At 40.4% G+C, this 19,278-nt stretch overlaps 2 protein-coding genes and 1 long non-coding RNA gene across 3 annotated transcripts; all 3 read right to left on the bottom strand.

Annotated features, from left to right (window-relative positions):
* Positions 1–1,061: 1,061 nt before the first annotated feature.
* c8h5orf34 (chromosome 8 C5orf34 homolog) lies at positions 1,062–4,942 on the bottom strand. Its single transcript, XM_071924746.2, has 11 exons — positions 4,706–4,942; positions 4,459–4,548; positions 4,002–4,337; positions 3,647–3,912; positions 3,417–3,518; positions 2,669–2,789; positions 2,407–2,498; positions 2,249–2,318; positions 2,065–2,159; positions 1,932–1,978; positions 1,062–1,381 (listed from the first exon to the last, which is right to left on the bottom strand). The coding sequence occupies exons 1-11, from the start codon at positions 4,910–4,912 to the stop codon at positions 1,197–1,199; spliced, it is 1,611 nt and encodes a 536-aa protein (XP_071780847.1). The 5' UTR covers positions 4,913–4,942; the 3' UTR covers positions 1,062–1,196.
* A 3,348-nt stretch (positions 4,943–8,290) lies between these two features.
* LOC144539589 (uncharacterized) lies at positions 8,291–9,334 on the bottom strand. Its single transcript, XR_013505035.1, has 2 exons — positions 9,285–9,334; positions 8,291–8,501 (listed from the first exon to the last, which is right to left on the bottom strand). It is a non-coding gene; the product is annotated as an uncharacterized LOC144539589 (long non-coding RNA).
* An 844-nt stretch (positions 9,335–10,178) lies between these two features.
* On the bottom strand, positions 10,179–18,779 carry vps33a (VPS33A core subunit of CORVET and HOPS complexes). Its single transcript, XM_071924147.2, has 13 exons — positions 18,668–18,779; positions 18,046–18,111; positions 17,739–17,866; positions 17,449–17,632; positions 16,571–16,687; positions 16,261–16,435; positions 15,920–16,113; positions 14,553–14,679; positions 14,128–14,195; positions 13,170–13,307; positions 12,747–12,884; positions 12,452–12,620; positions 10,179–10,726 (listed from the first exon to the last, which is right to left on the bottom strand). The coding sequence occupies exons 1-13, from the start codon at positions 18,767–18,769 to the stop codon at positions 10,533–10,535; spliced, it is 1,800 nt and encodes a 599-aa protein (XP_071780248.1). The 5' UTR covers positions 18,770–18,779; the 3' UTR covers positions 10,179–10,532.
* Positions 18,780–19,278: the final 499 nt, after the last annotated feature.

Here is a 19,278-nt window from a genome sequence, read left to right as displayed (position 1 = left end):
CGTGGCTAGAGACTGTGATACAATCGTTCACAGACCCACAATACTCTTCTTACACAGGAAGTGCAAGGAATACCACTATCTTAATGATGTCAAGAACTGTGAAGAGGCCCCCTATGTGTTATGAACAGTCAGTATTAGTTTCCAGCACAATGATAATGTGTCTGAGTAATGTTCTTTATGTTTTTCAGTTAAAATCAATTATCTTGATATGTGTTGAAGTGCCACTGTATAGCGAGACTACACAGTAGAAGTAAAACTATAGGAGGCAACGCATATTCTCAAAGAACCCCCTTCCTCAAAGATACATGAACAATAATTCAAGACTCACCATGTTTCCAGAGGTAGAAGCAACATATAAAGTGCTGCCTATAGAGCATCTCTTTTTAGGCAGTGCCTCCTTCCTAATACTGTGACTGAGTCAACATTTTCTGCCGTTAAACGCAGTAACCTCAGTCTCAGCCAGATGACCAACATGTATGAGCAAACAACAATCATGTTCAAGTTCATTTCTCATAGTATGTCAGACACTTGCCTTTCTGTATGAATGGCAGAATACACAACGCATGCAGAACAGGTCATTATATGTTGAGAATTTGGACCCATTTCCTTTGTTTTGGGTGTCAAATGTGCCCTTGTATACCTAGGCTTGTGGTTGAGCATGAGACCACAACTTGTTTGAGCACAGGCAGAGACTTACATGAATACTTCAGAACAAACTTCAGTTTATAACCCAATAGTACTGAAGATGTCCGATTGAGGTCCTCTTCTCCTACTGGAGCCCATAACACAGAACTTGCTAGTCACGCCTTGTGTGACCACAATTTGTCACAAACCAAAGGGTGGAAATTGTTGCCAAGATACAAGAGGATGTGAAAGCTACTTAACACCTTTTTAACGTATTCTCTCTCATCCTCAGAGGAAGAGAGAGCGTAGCGACCCGGACTGTGCCATAAGTAACTGGGGTTTGGTCAAACATTTTCTGTAAATGTTGCTGCCCTCGAATATAAATTCATACCAGTGTTTGTACAACTGGCATAGGAATAATGGTAGTTAAATACAAGTTCAACAACCCTGATTTATTTAATAGTGTATATACATAGTGGTAAAACAACTGTAAAGTCCCAATAGTCCATGGCAACTATGACAACCTTTTACATAGCAGTTCCTTCTTCTTCTTTCTCTCGAGCAGGACTGTTTCAAGTGAGTGTGGTTGCCGATATGAGAGCATCAATGTCCTGTATGGCTTTAGATGTTCTCTGCAGGGCGTCAGCGATGCAGCTCTCAGTCACTGGTTCACTATGAGTCTCCTCTTCTGCAGAACTACATCCCAGTTCTGAAGAAACTTTAGCACTTCTCGGGACATTACTGTTCTCCAGCAGAACTGGACACAGGATGTTAAAGAACACACGTTTTCACTCAGAAAGATTATCTACAGTAGCAGGTAATGAGTGGGGCTTATAGAAGTCAGGTTAGGACTTTTTTATGGAACAGGGTAACAGATTTATAATGAAATCTGCAATGACATTGTTACTTTAGCTGTCCTTGTTTTTCTGATGTGGGAGTTATTTTTTATCTTTTAAATTGTGGTGATGTGTTTTTGGTTTTTCAGAATTGTGTTTGTTTAGTTTTTATGTTCAATGTCTTGTGCTTCCTTGTGTTTTCTTTGTCTTTTAACATCTTGGGACCATGTTGGAAATAAGTGTTTTTCACTTTAACATGTTATTAACATGTTGTTATCCTTTGGATTTTTTGTTTTGTTTTTGTCTGCTAATCCACAAATAAAATCAATCAATCAATCAATCAATCAACTGGACTGCCAGCTAGTACAGTGTTCTAAACATGTAAAACAAGTACAATTTCAAACCCCAATCATAATATTTATGTCCACAGCCCCTTGTACCTTATATAATCATCTCAGAGTTCAAGGATACAGTTGAATCGTTTTATCTTCTCCAGTTCTGCAGCTACGAGGTCTGACCTGAAAGTGGATGGAAAGTCACTCAACATTACATGAACATGATTTTAAAGCTGTTAGTAATGATAGCTCAGTGAAATATAACTCACCCACTGTGTACCGTCTGTGTGACTATAATGTGATCTATAGGCGCAAGGTTGGGTAGGTTTTCTTCAAATACCACTGGCTCAGAAAAATGTCTGTCCTGTAAACAAAATAATAAAAATGTATTTAGATGCCTGAACAGTATGTAAATAAATATATCACTTAACATGTATGGACCGAGTCTTTGACCTGTTGCAAGCAGCTGGGTGTGGCAGGGAGCTTTAACGAGTGCTTGGCCTGGTTGTAGCAAGTGAGGATCCTGGAAAAACAGCGATGTGATAGGCAGAGACTCAAATGACAGAGAACAGCCATCAAATTCATCCCACTGTGTTATAGTGGTCGGTTACCTGCTTGCACGACTCACAATAGAGCCCACAGAGTAGAGCTGCCCAGGGACATCAGGTGGAAGGCTGTTCAGGTGGTATGTTACCTCTTTCACCTGGGAGACAGACACGATGCATAAATTAGCCCAATTATGCAAAGACCCAAATAGCTGTTGTTGCTTTAGCTTAAGAGGCTTTGTATCCCAAAGCAGGGTAACATGCTACATTGAATAGATCAGACTATATGGCTTGCAGTATGGCAGCTACATGACAGGCTGAAGCTCACCTGCCCTGACTGGAGCTCAGTTTTGTGGTGGGTGAAATAACTGTTAAGGACACCGTTTGACCGGATGACTGATCCATCTCCTGGGGAAACCTCTATGACTGAGATAGCTCCACCGAGGATCCTACACAAGACACACACACACACACACACACAGACACACACAAACACACATTTACAGTGTAGATGCATGCTATATGTATCACTACAAACACATTTGTCTTCATTTATGGAGGGGTCTTACACAGAAAGGTTGAATGTGGAACAAAATTCAATCAGAAAGTTGTGATTTATGAAAAAAGTTCTCAATGTCAAAATGAACACTTCATACTTGTTTTTCCCATTTTTGTGATATATCTTCTTATGATCTGTCTTATTTCTACCTTAACCAAACCACTAATAGGTTTACATTTTGTTGTTTTGTATTACATTCTCTGAAATTATTCTACAATAAAATACACAAAGTCAGAATTGAGTGAAAGTGTTTTGATGAATAAGGGCCATTATCTATCGAGAAATCCTACATTCCCACACTCACTTAGGAGATCAAATTCAAGGACTTTTCAATGACTGTCAAGGTTTTGACATTGGTCAAAATTAGAAATCACAGAGGCCTCAATTTTTACTCATGATCATGTCAAGCCAAGAAATCATGGTGAAACCATTCATTTTATTTTATTTTTCTCAACTCATCATACTTTCAAGGATTTTAAGGCCCATGGGAACCCTGAAAACCTAATGAGCTGCATACCTGTAGATGACTCCTTGGCACCACATCACTTTGACCAGCTCTTCTGGAAGGTTTTGGTCTGATTGTTCCTCGCCTTGGGTCAGGGGGTCTTTAAACTTCCACCTTAAACACATTAACCAATTAAATGCTACGTCTATATGGATGTATTACACATGTAAAATCTGTCACTGAGCATCTTTAATTGGTGTACCTTGTTTGCTCGATTTATTCAAGTCAATTAATGAGTGAACCTGTGCTGATGAGGCGAGGAACACGTGAGAGGCAGCGCCTCAGGCAGACGAGAGCTTCTTTCCTCTCTGCGTCCAGCTGTCATGTTTATCCTCCCGTCTGCCTGGCTGGAAACTCTTCTTCCCTCTGCTGCAATATCTCCAGGAGGCTTGGAGAGGCGAGCGGTGCAGTGGTGGCGGGCCAGAGAGAGAGGGTAGCGCCACATGGGGGCGACCCCGGAGCAGGAGTGATGCTGGACCACTGTGGTCGACTGGTACAGATCCTCTGGCTTGGAAGAGAAGAGGAGAAGAGGAATAGAATAAAATCTGATAAAAATAAGATAGAAATGAGCACTGAAATGTTGCTGGGAAGCATTACCTTGGGCAGAGGAGAACAAGACCGCGATCTGAGCGGCTCGTTCTTTCTGGTTCCTCTACCCTGAACCTCTTTGGTCTCATCTTTGCCTCTCTGGTGCTGCTGACTGACTGGCCAGCCATCAGGCTCTCTGCTAAGGCCGTGCGTCCTGTGCTGCTGATTGACAGCCTGACTGAGGCTGCAGGTGAACTCGACTGAGAAGTCTTCCCCTGAGGACGACAGCGTCAGGGCGGCCCGTCCCTCCGCTGACCTGACGATGGTCTCACCGCCGGGTCCGAGCTCGGCGTCGCAGGGAGACGACTCGGGCCACTCCACATCTGAGTCGATACTGATGAAAGGCTGTAGGAGGGATGGGGAGACACAGATGCTGATACTGTATACTGTAGCATACACAACAGCCTGAGCAGAAGACTTTTAATCTGAAGGACTAGTACTGGGTCAGCAGAAAAGCCCTTCGTACCTTTTTGAGGACAGCAGGGATGAGTTCCTCTGGCAGGTATGGCCGAGTGGCATACTTATTCCTGAATACCAACGCAGCTTCCATCATCTCCTACAAAATCATCATCATCACTTTAAACAAGATAGTAGCCTAAGCAAGTGAGCAAGAAATGCCTTTCGGAGAACCACACCATGCATTCAGAATACTAACCAACCAGCATCAGGCCTGTATAAAGCAGCCTAATCTGGTGTGTATTCATCTTTAGTACCTTGTAGGTGCTGATGGTGAACCTTGACCTCTGTCGGACTGTGTGTGTGGTCTGCAGAGGATGTCCTGAGGGGTCCGGGGCTTTCAACAGCAAGAACTCACAGCCGCACGGCGACAGTTGTAACTGGGATCCGTCTCCGTAGCGAACATCCACCGACTCATCCTCATACATGATCATCAAACTGACACTGGCGTTGGCTGCCATCATTAAAACTGTATGTGATCTGGCAGCACTTCATAAAAGTTACCTAAGTTGTAGAAACGCTGAACTCAAACACACAGTGAGAACTCTTTGGCAACGTCAACGTCATCAGGAGGAGACGTTTGTTGTGGGTGCGCGGCGCGCTCTAGTAACCGTCCGTTGGTTGAAACCGGGAAACAAAACAATGGGCTTCCTTGCCGCACTGTTGTCTGTTTTACGGTCAAAACATAATCATGACAAACACGTACATTATTGTATGGCTTTCCCTGTGTGTATCATCTCCGTGCAAGACAGTAGGTCAGGACGGGACGGCACGCCGTGCTTGTTTCGTAGTTTGTGTTTTTGCGTATAAGCCTACTATAAAGGTGTCTGGATGTTGTAACTTTTAACCACCAATGTCAGGAACATAGCCGCATCTGTCCCCGGTCGTTACGCTAGTGGACACTTGATTTTAAGGCAAGAATGAACTGGGTTTACAACTCCCGGGCAGTGTTTCCAAAGAGTAGGAAAAAGAGAGGAGCTCTTACTCTGCCCCTATTTCCGAGCACCGCAAACGTCATCGCGAAGCGCGACTAGTAACAAAACGTGCAGTCCAGAGTCTCCTTCAGAATTTAGTTTTCCCTTCCATATTTTTTTTGACCCGTACAAATTAATAATAATCATTTAAAAAGTAATTACTATCACTATCATTTAAAAAAATCATATTGTCATTTAAGAAATACTCTGTATTCGTATTGATATAGGTATCGATAAAACTGTTACATAAAAAATTGGTATCAAATACAATATCGAATTTTGGTATCACCCATCTCTATGGTGAATGTGCCTGGCTTGGCCTAGAGGCGAGTTAACAGCACAAAAATGTACAGCTGGATACGGCTCTTGGTGGCTTCTAAAGAAAATGGATCCAATTATTTAAAAATGTTATTTTTTTTGCAGGTATTTCTTTTCTAATGTATTTCTACGAAAAAAGGCCACTACGCCAAAATCGCTGCACAGCCAAAGGCAAGAATTAGACAATCAACACTAAATACCGCCCCCTTGCTGTTGATTGTCGTTTGTGAAAAGTCTCTGGTTATTATGAAAAAGTTCCTTGGGGAAATTGGAGTTAGAAAATACGTCTGTCGGGTAAGTGTCTTTGGGAAATGAAGACTGTTGTAATGAAAAACGACATTGGGAAATGCTAACTTGAATTAAGTGCAACTGTGAAAAGGGCTATTACGAAATGTTTATAAGAATAATTGGTTTGTTTCCAAAAAATATTTCAAAATAAAATAGTACATTTAATAATCTTATTTTGAGTAATTCAAAATAAAATGGTACATTTAATTATTGATTGAATTAATTATTTATTGATATAATAATTTCATTGTGAGTATTTTGGTCCATACTAGCTTGCTCGAAAAAGTAATTTGTCTTATACAGGCTGGTTATTTATACCAAAACTAGCACCGAAAAAAGGATGGATAACATATTTTCATCAAAAATAATAATCACAATATTTTATTTATGTCAAATAATAAAATATATTTTAAAAAAAATACATACAGTACATTGTTTGGTAAAATCTTATTCACTCATGGTATTGTTTGGATAGTTGCTATGCCAACCATTCATTTGGGTTATGTGATCACTTCCTGTTGAAAACAACAGATTCTGACAGTCCGCTGCCAACGCAAACTTTGAAACTTTCCAAAGTATCCGCCACTCCGTTGTGAGCGGAGCCGCTGTCCACAAGGGGGCGTTGAATTTACTCCATTACAGAGGTCCTCCATTGACTTGAATGATTTTCGGCGCCAACGGAACTAGCTAACGTGAACTGTAGGGATGGACGATTCCACATTTTTTGGAGTCAATTCCGATTCCGACTCCTTGTAATGGAATTGATGGAATCGATTCTAAATCGATTCCGATTCCAAATGAAAATCAACACAACAATTTCAGTTATATGTATGTATGTATGGTTGGCATTCAACAGTGAGCCTTGATCCCCCCCCCCCCCCGTTGTGAAATGGATCAGACCAAGGCAGTCGAACACAGATTAGTATAGATAGGCCTAAATCTGAATTAATTAATTACAAATTAATTTAAATGAAACAGTTTCTGCGATTCCAGAGTTTGGAGTCGACTCTGATTCCGTTTATTAGTAGAATCGATTTTCAGAATTGACATGATGGAATCGAGAATCGGCTCTTTTGGAGTCGACTCTAGTGAATTGTGTACGAGGCGTTAAGCATTACAAATTGTTGTAATGATGTTGACACTTTCAAATGGATTAGTTTTTCATCCAGGTGCATACAGTAGTTGAAGTGCGTGTGTTAGAGAGACAAGTGTGTGTTTGGACATACTATTTCATATGATGTTGTTTGCCAAAGTCAGGATGAGGAATTGTGTGTGAATCTGAGTTCATCACAACTCATTCATCATAACGATGTAGGGGTACAGCGTTGTTTAGTGTGCTTGTATCAAAGAAGTTGCTCCTCCGTTGTCGTGACGGCCCATCGCTTGTTGAACACACCCAAGCCTGTGTCAATATCCAAACTATCAAGTAACAGTTGTACTCCTCAGTCCTTAAGCATTCCCAGTGATCTAGCAACAAACAAATGGGAATAAGAAAAAATGTCACCCCTATAAAACTATTACTTTGGCTAATTGCTCCTAAACTGGGCTTCAATAGTTGATAGGGTTCAAGGGGTCCCCAGCGAAATGACAAATAGTTTCACACATATTTCATTCACGATAAGTTAGCACTAGGAGAGAACATGTTTAAATGACTATTCTGAGCAGAGGCCAATTCTCCCCACTGTTATCTACTTTAGTCACCAAGGATGTGCTTTCTTTAGGAACAATCAACATTTTGACAAAAAGTTGCTGCCCCAGTTAAAAAAATTTAGCCTATACAGTTTTATACCTTTTTATCTGGGAGTCAAGCATACAACAACATGTACTTTTTACACAACCAAACACATGTTTTATACTTGTGGTCATTTTGTGATTCAGGAAATATCACTATTGTACATTATTGCAATTTCTAGATTGCACATTCAAACACGTCACTAATATTTATACTTAGCTCGCTTCAAATGATTTTCAATGTAGAATGCCTCTGGTGAAGTGGAAGGTTTGTCTGTTAAACCATCCCATAAAGAATAGTACTTCGATTGATTGATTAACTCTACTACTACAGTATCTGACTCAAATAAGGAAACAAAATGATCACCTCCCACCAGTTGTTACCGTACAAAATTAATAATAATCACATTAAAATGCATTAAGACTGCAAATCCCAATAAGGTCTCCTTTAATAACTTCATAATTGTTAAAGAGCTGTACGTCCAAGAACAGGCTTGTTCTTCTACTGACAGTCTGCTGTCCTGTTGATTTTTACTTTGCCACCATAAAATAAGTGGTCCATCGGGCCAGGAGCAGAGCGCCGAACAGCACCGTGTAGCTGAAGAGGATGAATTTGAGAATCTCTCTGAATGTCCGGAGGAAGCGGATGGACAAAGGCTCCACGTCCAGAGGCACATGTGTCTTCTGCCTGCGAACTGTGTGTTCACTCAAGTGTCCCATGTTTTCTCCTCGTCCCATTGTTCTGCAATCACACACACACACACACATTTGTGTCATATTTACCCCTTCAGCCTCAATTCTACTCTAAATGATGAAAAACAAGTTATTTGACAAACAGAAAATGCACATTTTCATAGACTACTAATTTATTAAGTTAAATGTTTTTGGTTAATTGAATCAGAAGTGTTGTGTGAAGAAGCTCCTATAATAGTATCCAGGCTTGTATATGCTGAAGCCTTGGCTGCATTATCAGAGGACCATTATTAATAATTTATTTGTAAATTGCACTAAATGGGTTCAGTATTGATCTGCTCTCCATTGGTTTAGACCCAGAAATAATGTAGACTGTTGCTCTGTGTTTTCATATGGAGAAAGCAAACATGCCCAGCAATCAACAGTTTGAAATGTGTTGATTTCTTAAGGCAAGATCTTTTTGTTTCTGTCCCTGACAGTGGCTGCTTTGCCAGGACGTTATTTGAACACAGTACTTGCAAAGTTACACATAAGCACAGCTATAAACCATTCTAAAAGTAATACTCTTCTTGTTTTTGAGTAAGAGAGTAAGAAAATCATTTTGTCAAAAATGATGCTGTCCTGTTGTATGTATGTCTGTCTGATAATGATGTAGAACTTGAAAAACCATTCAAACAAATGTTAGTAATAATACAGTGATAGTGTACCTTTCACTTATTTAACCATAGAGTATAAATGCATTGTCTTGGCACAGACTGTAAAGATTTATCTTAAATCTTGAAGCGTAAAACATGCATGAATTTTAATAGTAACAGACTTACATCAATCTTACCTTTGTGTTGTTGGTGCAGGACAGGAGCTGATCAGTAAGAGGGCTCCTGTGCTGCCAGCCCAGAAGTCCAAGTTGGTGTCTGTTGCCTTGCCTGTTTCTAGTCCTTATGGCAGAGGAGGAGCCAAAAGCAATTAAATTGATTACAATGGTCTGAAACCCTTGGGTTTTTCCTAATGGAAAGTTAAGCCACACAGTGCACCTGCTCCTCAAACAGAGAACATCTACAATAAGATTTTGTACGTCAAACAATATTTACAATTTAAGTATTTTCGCTTTAAGCAGAATTGTTTTCAAGTCTAGTAACCTATCAACAACAGGGAAGCAATTAAAATAGAAGTCAAGCTCACCGACATATCTGGCTCCTGTCAATGTGTCTCACTATGTTCATAGTGTAAGGCACGGAGAAGCTATTGACTGGAACAGAGATCAAACTCCCTCCTCCAGCACAGTTACCGCTACCGGAACATGGAGCAAATGGCTTCCTAATTCAATCAGCATCCTGCGCTGTCAAATCATGGGCTGCTATGGGCTAAGCTCTCCAGACAGCAGAGGGCCATTATCGGCTGATCAGGAGGCCTGTTTACTGGGATAATTGCTCCTTCAGAGAGCTGGACCGCTGCTGATGGATACGCTCCCATCTCTTCCTTTCTTCTCCTCTCCCTGATCACAACCATCTTGCCTTTCTGCAAATGATCCATGAGCAACAATATGTACAGAAAGTTCTAATATAACCATGTAATATAATAAGACGAATTTCAGTTAGTTGAGACCACTTCATTTACAAATTTATTCAGGCAACAGATTTTATTTAGGCAACAGATTTTATTTAGGTAACAGCCAAACACAAAACTGCTCAAAAAAGACAAAAAAAAAAAAGTCAAAACAAAATGCAAATCAAAGTACATATATGTTTTATTGTGTTATACATTATCACAAACATCCAAAAGCTTTCCATCATACATACATACATATATACAGTGCAGCTGCTTAGTAGAGCAAGGACCAAATTGATGAGGGCAAGGGGATCTACAATAAACAGTAGCATCAGGGCAACTTTACATTATATTGTGAGGGTGCAAATAAAGGACTGGGAAACCTTAAAGAGCCAGCTGCTGTCTCACCAGTGCAGACATCAATGAGACACCTGCAGTACATTGATATGGACATAAAAATAGCCGCCAAGGTCTTCTGGTCGATAAGAGTGTTTGATGTGCGCAGGTGTGCGTGCACCTTCTAACTGAAGGTGACTCAGGGGGTCTGGAATTCAGGCCGGTCCATGAGGGATTTGATCCAACTGGTACCATTAATGAGTTTGGTGGTGGCAATAATGTATTCCATCCCACTGTCTTCCATTTGGGAGAGGAAACGCAGAGCCGCTATTTCTGCGTACGTCACTCCTCCGAGAAAGAAGACCAGTGTAGTCCTGTTCTCCCCCTGTTGGCCTGTAAGACAGTGAGAGGAGAGCGGGAAGGTCAGACACAGGACTTCTGGGTAGGCTGGTAGACATGAAATTCACTAAGCAGGAAAGATGAGAACACTTGACTCAAAATCATCTAAGACTACACACCACACACAATTACTTTCCTGTATGATTTTGTAACCCACGTGGACCAGAAAGAAGGTAAGAACACATCTCAGATTCTAGGTTTGTTTAAGCTAGGGTGACATCTGACCACACGTGAATGACACCCGACTCAGGAAAGACCATTCGACTCCTTTATGGTAGGGTTGAGGTAAGTAAAACAATAACCAACGTACACTTTAAGTTTACAGCCGGCAACAGTAAAATAATAGAAATTAAAAAATAAAACTAAAACGTATCTAACTAAATGTATAGTCTTTGTTGTGTGTTTGTGTGTTTAGGATCCTTTATGTGTGTGTTTGTTCAGTGTTGAAATTGGATCATCTGGGTAGCTAGCCATCCACTTCAAAATGCTGAAGAACCATTAAGGGTCTCTTAAAAAACCTGACATGTTGTAAAACAGGACATAATTCACCCTATATTATCTATTTTCTACTGTTGTACAACATAAGCTTAATCTCTAATCCAAATAAATGTATTCATTGCAGTTTCTAGCCAAAAGCTGCATTTTACAAGCTTGCACTCAAACACAGCATAATACATTTCAATTGAGTTGCAATACATTTGAATGGAGTTACTATGTTATGTTTCACAAAATGCAAATTTTTCCGAAATGGAGGTGAACGCACCATAATATAACTCAATGCAATCTCGAATTATATTGATTTCCAAGCATGAAACAACATTTTTTTTTTAACTTTTTTACACAATTCAACTTAAACCAAGTTACATCAATCAGGTTAACTGTTGTTTTAAACAAGAAAATAATAATTTTACAGCACTAATTAACACCTTGGTTAGCTTACCAAGTGTCATCAACAGAATTTTCAGAAGAATCATCACGTCTAGAAACACAACTAATCTAATTTATTTTACACAATGAATAATTATCCTTATTTCTGTATTATTCTCTTCATTTATTCAGGGTATTTAATATATTTATATGGGAATTTGTGACTGGGTTACATTTTACCCTTGATATGGTATCTCATTCAAATTTGTGCCATCACTCAGTGAAACTAAACACAACTGAATATAAAAAAAGGCAAAGCCCAATCTGCTTAAGGACCTTATTTTGGATTCTGAAAATACTAATTTAGCCATCACCCTCCCTTAGATAGAGTCCTCTATTATCGCCTTTTAAAATTCAATGTGGGGAGGACATGCACAAACAAGTCAACTGTCTAATACCCAAAGTCACAGCTCTAATTAGCACATTTCACAGTGAGTGTATAATTAAATTCATTATTCACATCAGTGCAACACCTACAACGGCAATAGCCAATATGAAAAGACTGCGGGAAATTGGAGGAAAATACTGGTGGTCACTGACAAATTAACCACAGTCCCGTCTATACATCCCTCTCGTCAGCACAGACACACAAAAACCTGCACAAACAGAGACTCCGACGTTCGCCCTGTCCTATTGTCAACATTGTGCAATAAATCTGCTGCTCTTCAGCATTTGACATGATGGGAACAAAGCCATGTCTTATCTACACGCAGCACCCAGGAGGTCATTTACTTTTATTCCATTTGGTGAGCAGCGGGGCAAACTGCAGCCCCGGTTTCTATCGGCGCTTACGTTTCTTATGAAGCCCAGCGGGCAGCTGTTGTCTCTCCTCAAAGTGGGGGCCTGGGAGCATCTTCAGAACCTCTTCGATGCTGCGCCAGCCGGGCCGCGCCAAGACCTGGGTCAGTCGGATGCTTAGCGGAGCGTAGCCACTGTACACGTAGGAGATGTCGTTGGGGTTCTGAAGAGAGCAAAACACACCCAGTCCAGAGGTCAGTTGAGGTCCTCACACCCTTAAAATTTCTCCTGGCTCAGTTCTTAAAGTGCTTTTCTATAGCGGCCCATAAATCTCACCAACAGGACTTACCTGCTCGTTGGCGTCCTCCATCCACAGTTTAAGGGTCTTTCTAATGGTGGGGTAGTTGTTCCTGGAGCTTGTCTGGGGCTTCAACAGACCTGTCTTCTCTAGGTTGTTCAGCGTTAGCATGTGTTCATAACCGTAGGTCTTGACAAAACAGAAAAAAAAAATTGTTTCAATTATTCATTCAATCAAAGTAAGTGATTATTTAAAAAAAGAAGAGCACGGTACACTCTGGTTCACTAGTTTCTCTTTGTTCACACAGCAGGAATGAGAACAGGGATACAGGGAGGTAGAGAAGATATGATTTTCTGATTTTCTGATCAGGCTCAGCCTTAACTACTACACCACCAAATTAAAGCTGATCATGAAAAACAGCAAGTGTCCTAAAACAATAACTGTATAGGGAAAGCTTCAATTCATATATTGTACCTGGAGAATCTCCCTCTTGTAGTAGTCCAACACCTTCTGCTTGAGGCCGTTGTTGCAGACAGACTGCATGCACACCAGACGCAGAATCTTGATCAGGGGATCTTTCTGGGCAATGCAGTCTTCGATGTACGTGTTCACCTGGATCATCAAGATCATTCCGACTTAACTCTTTTATAACATGGCATGCCACGCTTTTTGTTTGTTACTGTTCCATCTTAGAGAGTAACTCAACCCCAAACCCAAATCTGTGTAAATCCTGACATCTAATGGTAAAAAGCATGCTACTGAAATTGCCATCTGCTATTGGCTGATCTGTTGTGCCAGGTGATATATGTGGTTGTACTGTTCTCCATACAGATTAAGGGCATGACACTCAGATAAACACCTTTCTTCAACTAAGACTCCATAGACTGATGTTCTTTTGATGTTCTTTTGTCCACTGAAAATCATAGCAGAACATGTACATCTCAATGAATTAGCTGTAACTTGACAATAGGCTTATAGATGCCTGAAATGTAACTTAACGTATGAGTTTTTAAATTTACAATGTGTCTAATTATGGAATAAATTGACAATGTAGTACTCTAATCTCCAGATCTTTCATCATTAATTCGCAAAGCATGTAGAAGATGTAGCTGATATTACAGGTAAGATAGCATTAAACAACACTGATCGTTTTTAAACTTACAAAATAATCATATTTCACAAAGGTATTTATGTAGAAATGTAGATAACTCGTAAATGAATTAATACATACGGACAATGCTACCACAGGCATAAGGATGCGAGCAGGAACACATGGATTGTAAATCTACATGTGGATCAACAGCAGTCTCCGTGATAGTGAAATAAAGACCATAAGGCATTAGTGAGAGCTTGAGCATGCAATATAGCCTCCTTCTACCTTCTAAAGACAAAACTGCCTCAGAGAAACAATGGGTGGAAGGGTGGGGAATACCTTGTCTGTATCAACTCCAGTCATAAACTCCTGCTCCACTGTTAGGTTATCAAAGAAGGCCTCAGATGCTGAAAAAAAAGAGACATTCATTTGGTGAATGCTTAAAAACTATAATATAAAAAGGTATTCTTTGGCAAACAGAGATAGAAAATGGCACTAATAAAAAAACTTTTTGGGTTGGGAAGTTGGAAGTTTTTTATTTAGGTGATTTATATTTTCACCTCAAACAGATGTACCCTGGGGTTGATGGATAATGGCTTCTTTTTTTTTTTTACTATTTTTATTCCACTGCCAAATCTTCACAGTGCACAACGCTTTATTTTCCATTTATGAAAATATGGGCATCCCACTGAGAATTGCAATGGAAGAGAAGAAATGAGAATTTATGGGATTGAAAGGGAAAGAAGAGAAGGTTATTTACGCACTGGTGATGTCCTTGATAAGCTCGGCTATTGAAGTGTGGTTGGCCAGCGAGCTGCGTGCCGCCTGCATGTGAGGCAACTGAGACACAAACTGCTTTATTTCTCCCACTGTTTTAGCATTATGCCGCTCCTGTAAGACAAGAACAAATATCACATCATTTGCCAAGCTGTTAATAAATTAAACATGGCACCTCAGAAAAGGCATTTAAATAATGTAAACCAATTTGATTACTATCAAAAATCCATCATACAGCACAGCAGAAAATGAAATGAGATGTAAAACAGGTCTGGGCAAGGCAGACAATTAAGATGTTAACACCTAAAGCTGAGGTGGGGAAGCAGAGGCCCTTTTGTCTAATTATATTAGCAGACAAAAAACAGTTTAACCCCTGTCCAAGTCTCTCTATAAACCACAACTCTCACACAAAATATTATCTCCGTCTACTGCATATCTACACAAATTCACATGTGACTCAACAATGACAACACACACACAAACACAAAATGAGGTTCCTGAAAAACCTACAACATTAGGTAACAGTAGCCTCCTGATGCTCATTGCTTTCCAGGGGCTCAAGCCACGTATGATGGTGCATTAAATGTGCTTACAAACAACAGCACAACATCAAACAGCATCAGTTTACAACTGAGCTAATGACACATCAATAGACAAGACTATATACAGTAAGGAGATTACCAAAAGCCAAAATAAGAATTCTATTATTGTGGCTTTGTCAAACATTATGCTTGAAAGATCAGTACTTTATCTTATCTGTGGGCGACTGTCATCACTTGCCTAATCTATCGGTTTTCTGTTATGACCTTTGTGGCAAATTGCCTCAGAGATTATGATCAGATTGGACAATCTGAAGTGTCTGGATAGATACTTGGAGAGATGTAGGATGGCTTCCTGGAAGTAGGGCTGGGCAATAATTCAATATTATCGCTTATCGTCTTTTAGTGGAATCATATCGAGATGATATGAAAATATTTTGATATGATGCACAAATCTGTTGTCAAATTGATGATAAGCTAATTCTATTTCAAAACTCTGACAAAATGAGGTATCAAACATGTTATGACATCACACTTAACAACATCATGCAGTTCAATGTGATGAACATCAGTTTGATTATTTAACGTGATGTTGCACACATAAGTCATATCGTGATATGTATATCGATATCGGGGAAAAAATCCTTATGATTATTGTGATATTGATTTCAACCATATCACCCAGCTCTACCTGAAAGTACCATACATTGCAACTGCATGAGTTTGTCCTCTCATATTATAAAAGGCACTCTAACATTACAATTCTTTCACAGCATGTAAGTAAGGTAAGAGGAAGGAGTTGAGGTGACACCAACCTCAAAGGCAGCAGAAATGATTTTGGCCTTCTTGCTGAGCGCTGCTCCGACAGCATTGAAATTCTTGTCCCTTATCTCCGCATACAATTCCTCCGCTGAGTTGAGCTGCAACTTCTTAGGCTCTGTGGGTAAATCTTTACCCGCCTCACCTTGCTTCTTCTGCGCAAACTTCTCAGGGGGCAACTTGACGTAACCTGTGTTTCAGAGGATGCACACGACCAGAGGAAACAATAACGAGGACGAGGGAAAAGAGCGCAGTCAGAAAACAGAAGAAGCACAGCATACATTAGACACCCAACACTTGAAATACGATGAGAAGAAATCCAAAAGTTCATCCTGACCGTTAGTGATTCCATAGATCTCGTCAATGAGGCCCTCGTAGGTGAGCTGCGTGGCCAGAGGGGTGAGCAGGTCAACATTACGGTCCAGGAGCAGCAGGGTGTCGAACACTGGCAGGATCTGATTCTGACTGCCAGCAAACTCCCTCTTCATCCTCAGCATCATATTGGCTACGTGCTGCGAAGAGAATATCCTCCTCAGAACAATTCACATACCTGACTGCTGCCGAGTATCTGTCCGGGTGTAACTAGCAGTTTCACTTGTCGTTATTGTTTCCATGCAACATTATTCCACCTCACACCTCGTACTCACCCGCGCACATTCTCCTTTCCCATAAATCTGCGGTATAGTGCCATACAGCGCCTGCAAGGTCATGAGGCCTTTGGCGGTGTGATAAAGGCTTGTCTGGTCATTTTCCAAGTAGCACTCCTGCAAGAGACATAAGGGGGTGAAATGAGTCATGTGAGTCATGTAAGAGCTATAAATCCTGATGAGGTGTGGAATTTTAAAGATTTCCTTCTAGTGAACTTAGTAATTCGAACAACTATCACACCCAACTACACTGACCTACAAAGCAGTAGTAGTGAAACTGAAAAAAAAAAATCACTGCATCGCTTATCTATTATCTGCAGAACTAGACAAAACTACTGTTGGTGCAGAGGTGCACTGTATATCATTGAATAGAAATTATAGGTAGAATTTCAAATCTGTTGATTTGAAATCTAAACTCTAGTCATGACCATTGACCTTTATAGCATGCAAATAGAATTACTAGGTATGGGATGATATATCGAAATTCAATATATCGCAATACAAAAATGTGACAATACATATCGTGGGGCAGAAAAATGAATCGTGATATTAGCTACATTTTATTCTGCTGTAGTAATCACAAATGAGACGGCTTGAAAATTATATTATTTCCACTTTGTAAAGACATTTTTAAATTGTTGTTTACATTCTAGCAAGCCAGTGCCATTGCTAGAAAGATTTGTGTCTCAGAAATAAACATAATTCTGCACAGTCACACTTTGTTGTCACTGAACTTCTATTTATTACATCATATCGCGGTTGTATCGCGTATCGAATTGTATCGTGAGTAAATCGTCCCATCCCTAGTAGTTACTGCTGTTTGTGTTTGTATGGCAGGACAGTGGTGGACACAGTTGGCAGGTACAGGTTGCACACACCCTGAAAGCGCTCTCAGACTCCATGGAGAGCAGGTCCCCATCGTAGGGAATCAGGTCCAGGATATACTCGTCAATGTTGGTGAAGGAGCCCAGCACGCCCTGCTCCTTCAGCCGCTGTTCACACAGCATGCTCCGCCGCGGAACGAACAGGATGTGGAAGTCGCGGGAATGCATCTTATCCTCACTAAAAGGTGCATAAATGAGGGTGAGAGTGTTAAAAAGCTGCGGAAATGGGAAATACACTTGACCGTCTGCCTGTGATGTGGAGAAAATGCCTCGACGAAACAAACCTAAAGACATTCTCAGCGATGATGTCCATAAGCTCCAGTCTGGGACGGACGAAGAAGATGATATTTTTGACGTCAGCGGGTGGGAGGCGGCCCCCCTTGAGGGTGAACATCTTCTCCACTTCATGTTCCTGAAAGACACAGACATAATGATACAGCACCCGATTTTTCTCTATAGTAGAAAAATAACAAACAGATGCATCACAGGTGAAGTATCCCTTTGACTTCAGATTTGTTTCATCCTGATCCAAGCCTGGGCTGTGAGGTTATTCTGCTACACAAAAACAGTATGTGAACAGACAGAACTTACCTTCAATAAGGAATACTGTGCTATCAGTCCAAAAGGTCCTGTCAGATATTCATCCCACACTATGGCCTGGAGAGCAAAAGCACATGAAGTTAGAGATCTCATTACCAAGAACTGGACCAATATCTGCATGTGGAAACGATGGTTGATATAACCTATTTGGCTGACAATTTGTTGGTTAGAATAAAGAATAAACTAATGACCGTCGGAGCCGCCCATACCAAGAAAAACACATTTCACATGTACTTCAGGATGTGTTTAGAGACGTGTTTCAAAATGGTAAAAATGTCCAAAATGTATTGTATATGTAGATGACATTCATTCGTGGAGATATTTGCAGATGCTAGCTATGTAGTCAAAAGCAGAGGAGTATGTTTGAAGTATAGATGTATATTCAGTGTCCAAGATATATTTAGAATGAATGTGCACAAATGTACAAGTGTACAAATACATTTTTGGCCAATTCTGGTACATTTTCAAACATATAAACATATCCTGGATTATTGTGCCATGTATTTGTTACAGTATGGGCCGACCATTGACAGGTCCGTGACTAACGGCTGAAGAAACCGTAAAGTAAATATTTGTTTCAGTCATGGTTTGCAATTTTTGTGATGCTAGTTACCTTGCTTCCCGCACATTTGTCTAAAAACTCCCGAAGCTCCTTTCGTGCTGCTTCTCTCAAAATGTTTAAATTAACTCTTCCGTATGATAAGTGAGCAGCCATTTTTACTTCAACAGCACAACAAGTCAGGTGACTCCAGCGGCGAGGCGATCACATGATCAAAGAAGATTGACTATCAAGATTTTCACATCCTATTCCAGCCTATGGAAACTCCTGTCCGCTAACAGCATACATCTAAAATATCATATTGATGAATACCCTAATTACCTAAGAGGAAAGCTATCTATGGTATGCAGTAGCCAATTTGTGCAAAAACAATCAAGAGTATAATAGTCATCCACAACCATCATTCTACGCATGCGCGAAACCAGAGTTTTTGTTTTGTTTTACCCACGTTGAGGAACATCTAGGTCTCACAACGCTACCAGTACCTTACTAACATCTTAAACATTGCGCTGTTTGGCTAAATAAAATAGCACAGTAATGACACTGGACCGAGTGTGAGACCAAATAAGGAGCGGGCTCATCTTTCTAACAGGCAAAGCGAACACGGAAGTGGGAAGGAGTGAAACCTCTCGCTTCGCTTGTACACTTTGCTTGTATGTAGGTGG

The sequence above is a fragment of the Centroberyx gerrardi genome, chromosome 8 (genome assembly GCF_048128805.1).
Source record: "Centroberyx gerrardi isolate f3 chromosome 8, fCenGer3.hap1.cur.20231027, whole genome shotgun sequence".
Classification (NCBI taxonomy): Eukaryota; Metazoa; Chordata; class Actinopteri; order Beryciformes; family Berycidae; genus Centroberyx; species Centroberyx gerrardi.
This window is presented reverse-complemented; position numbering and strand designations above follow the sequence as displayed.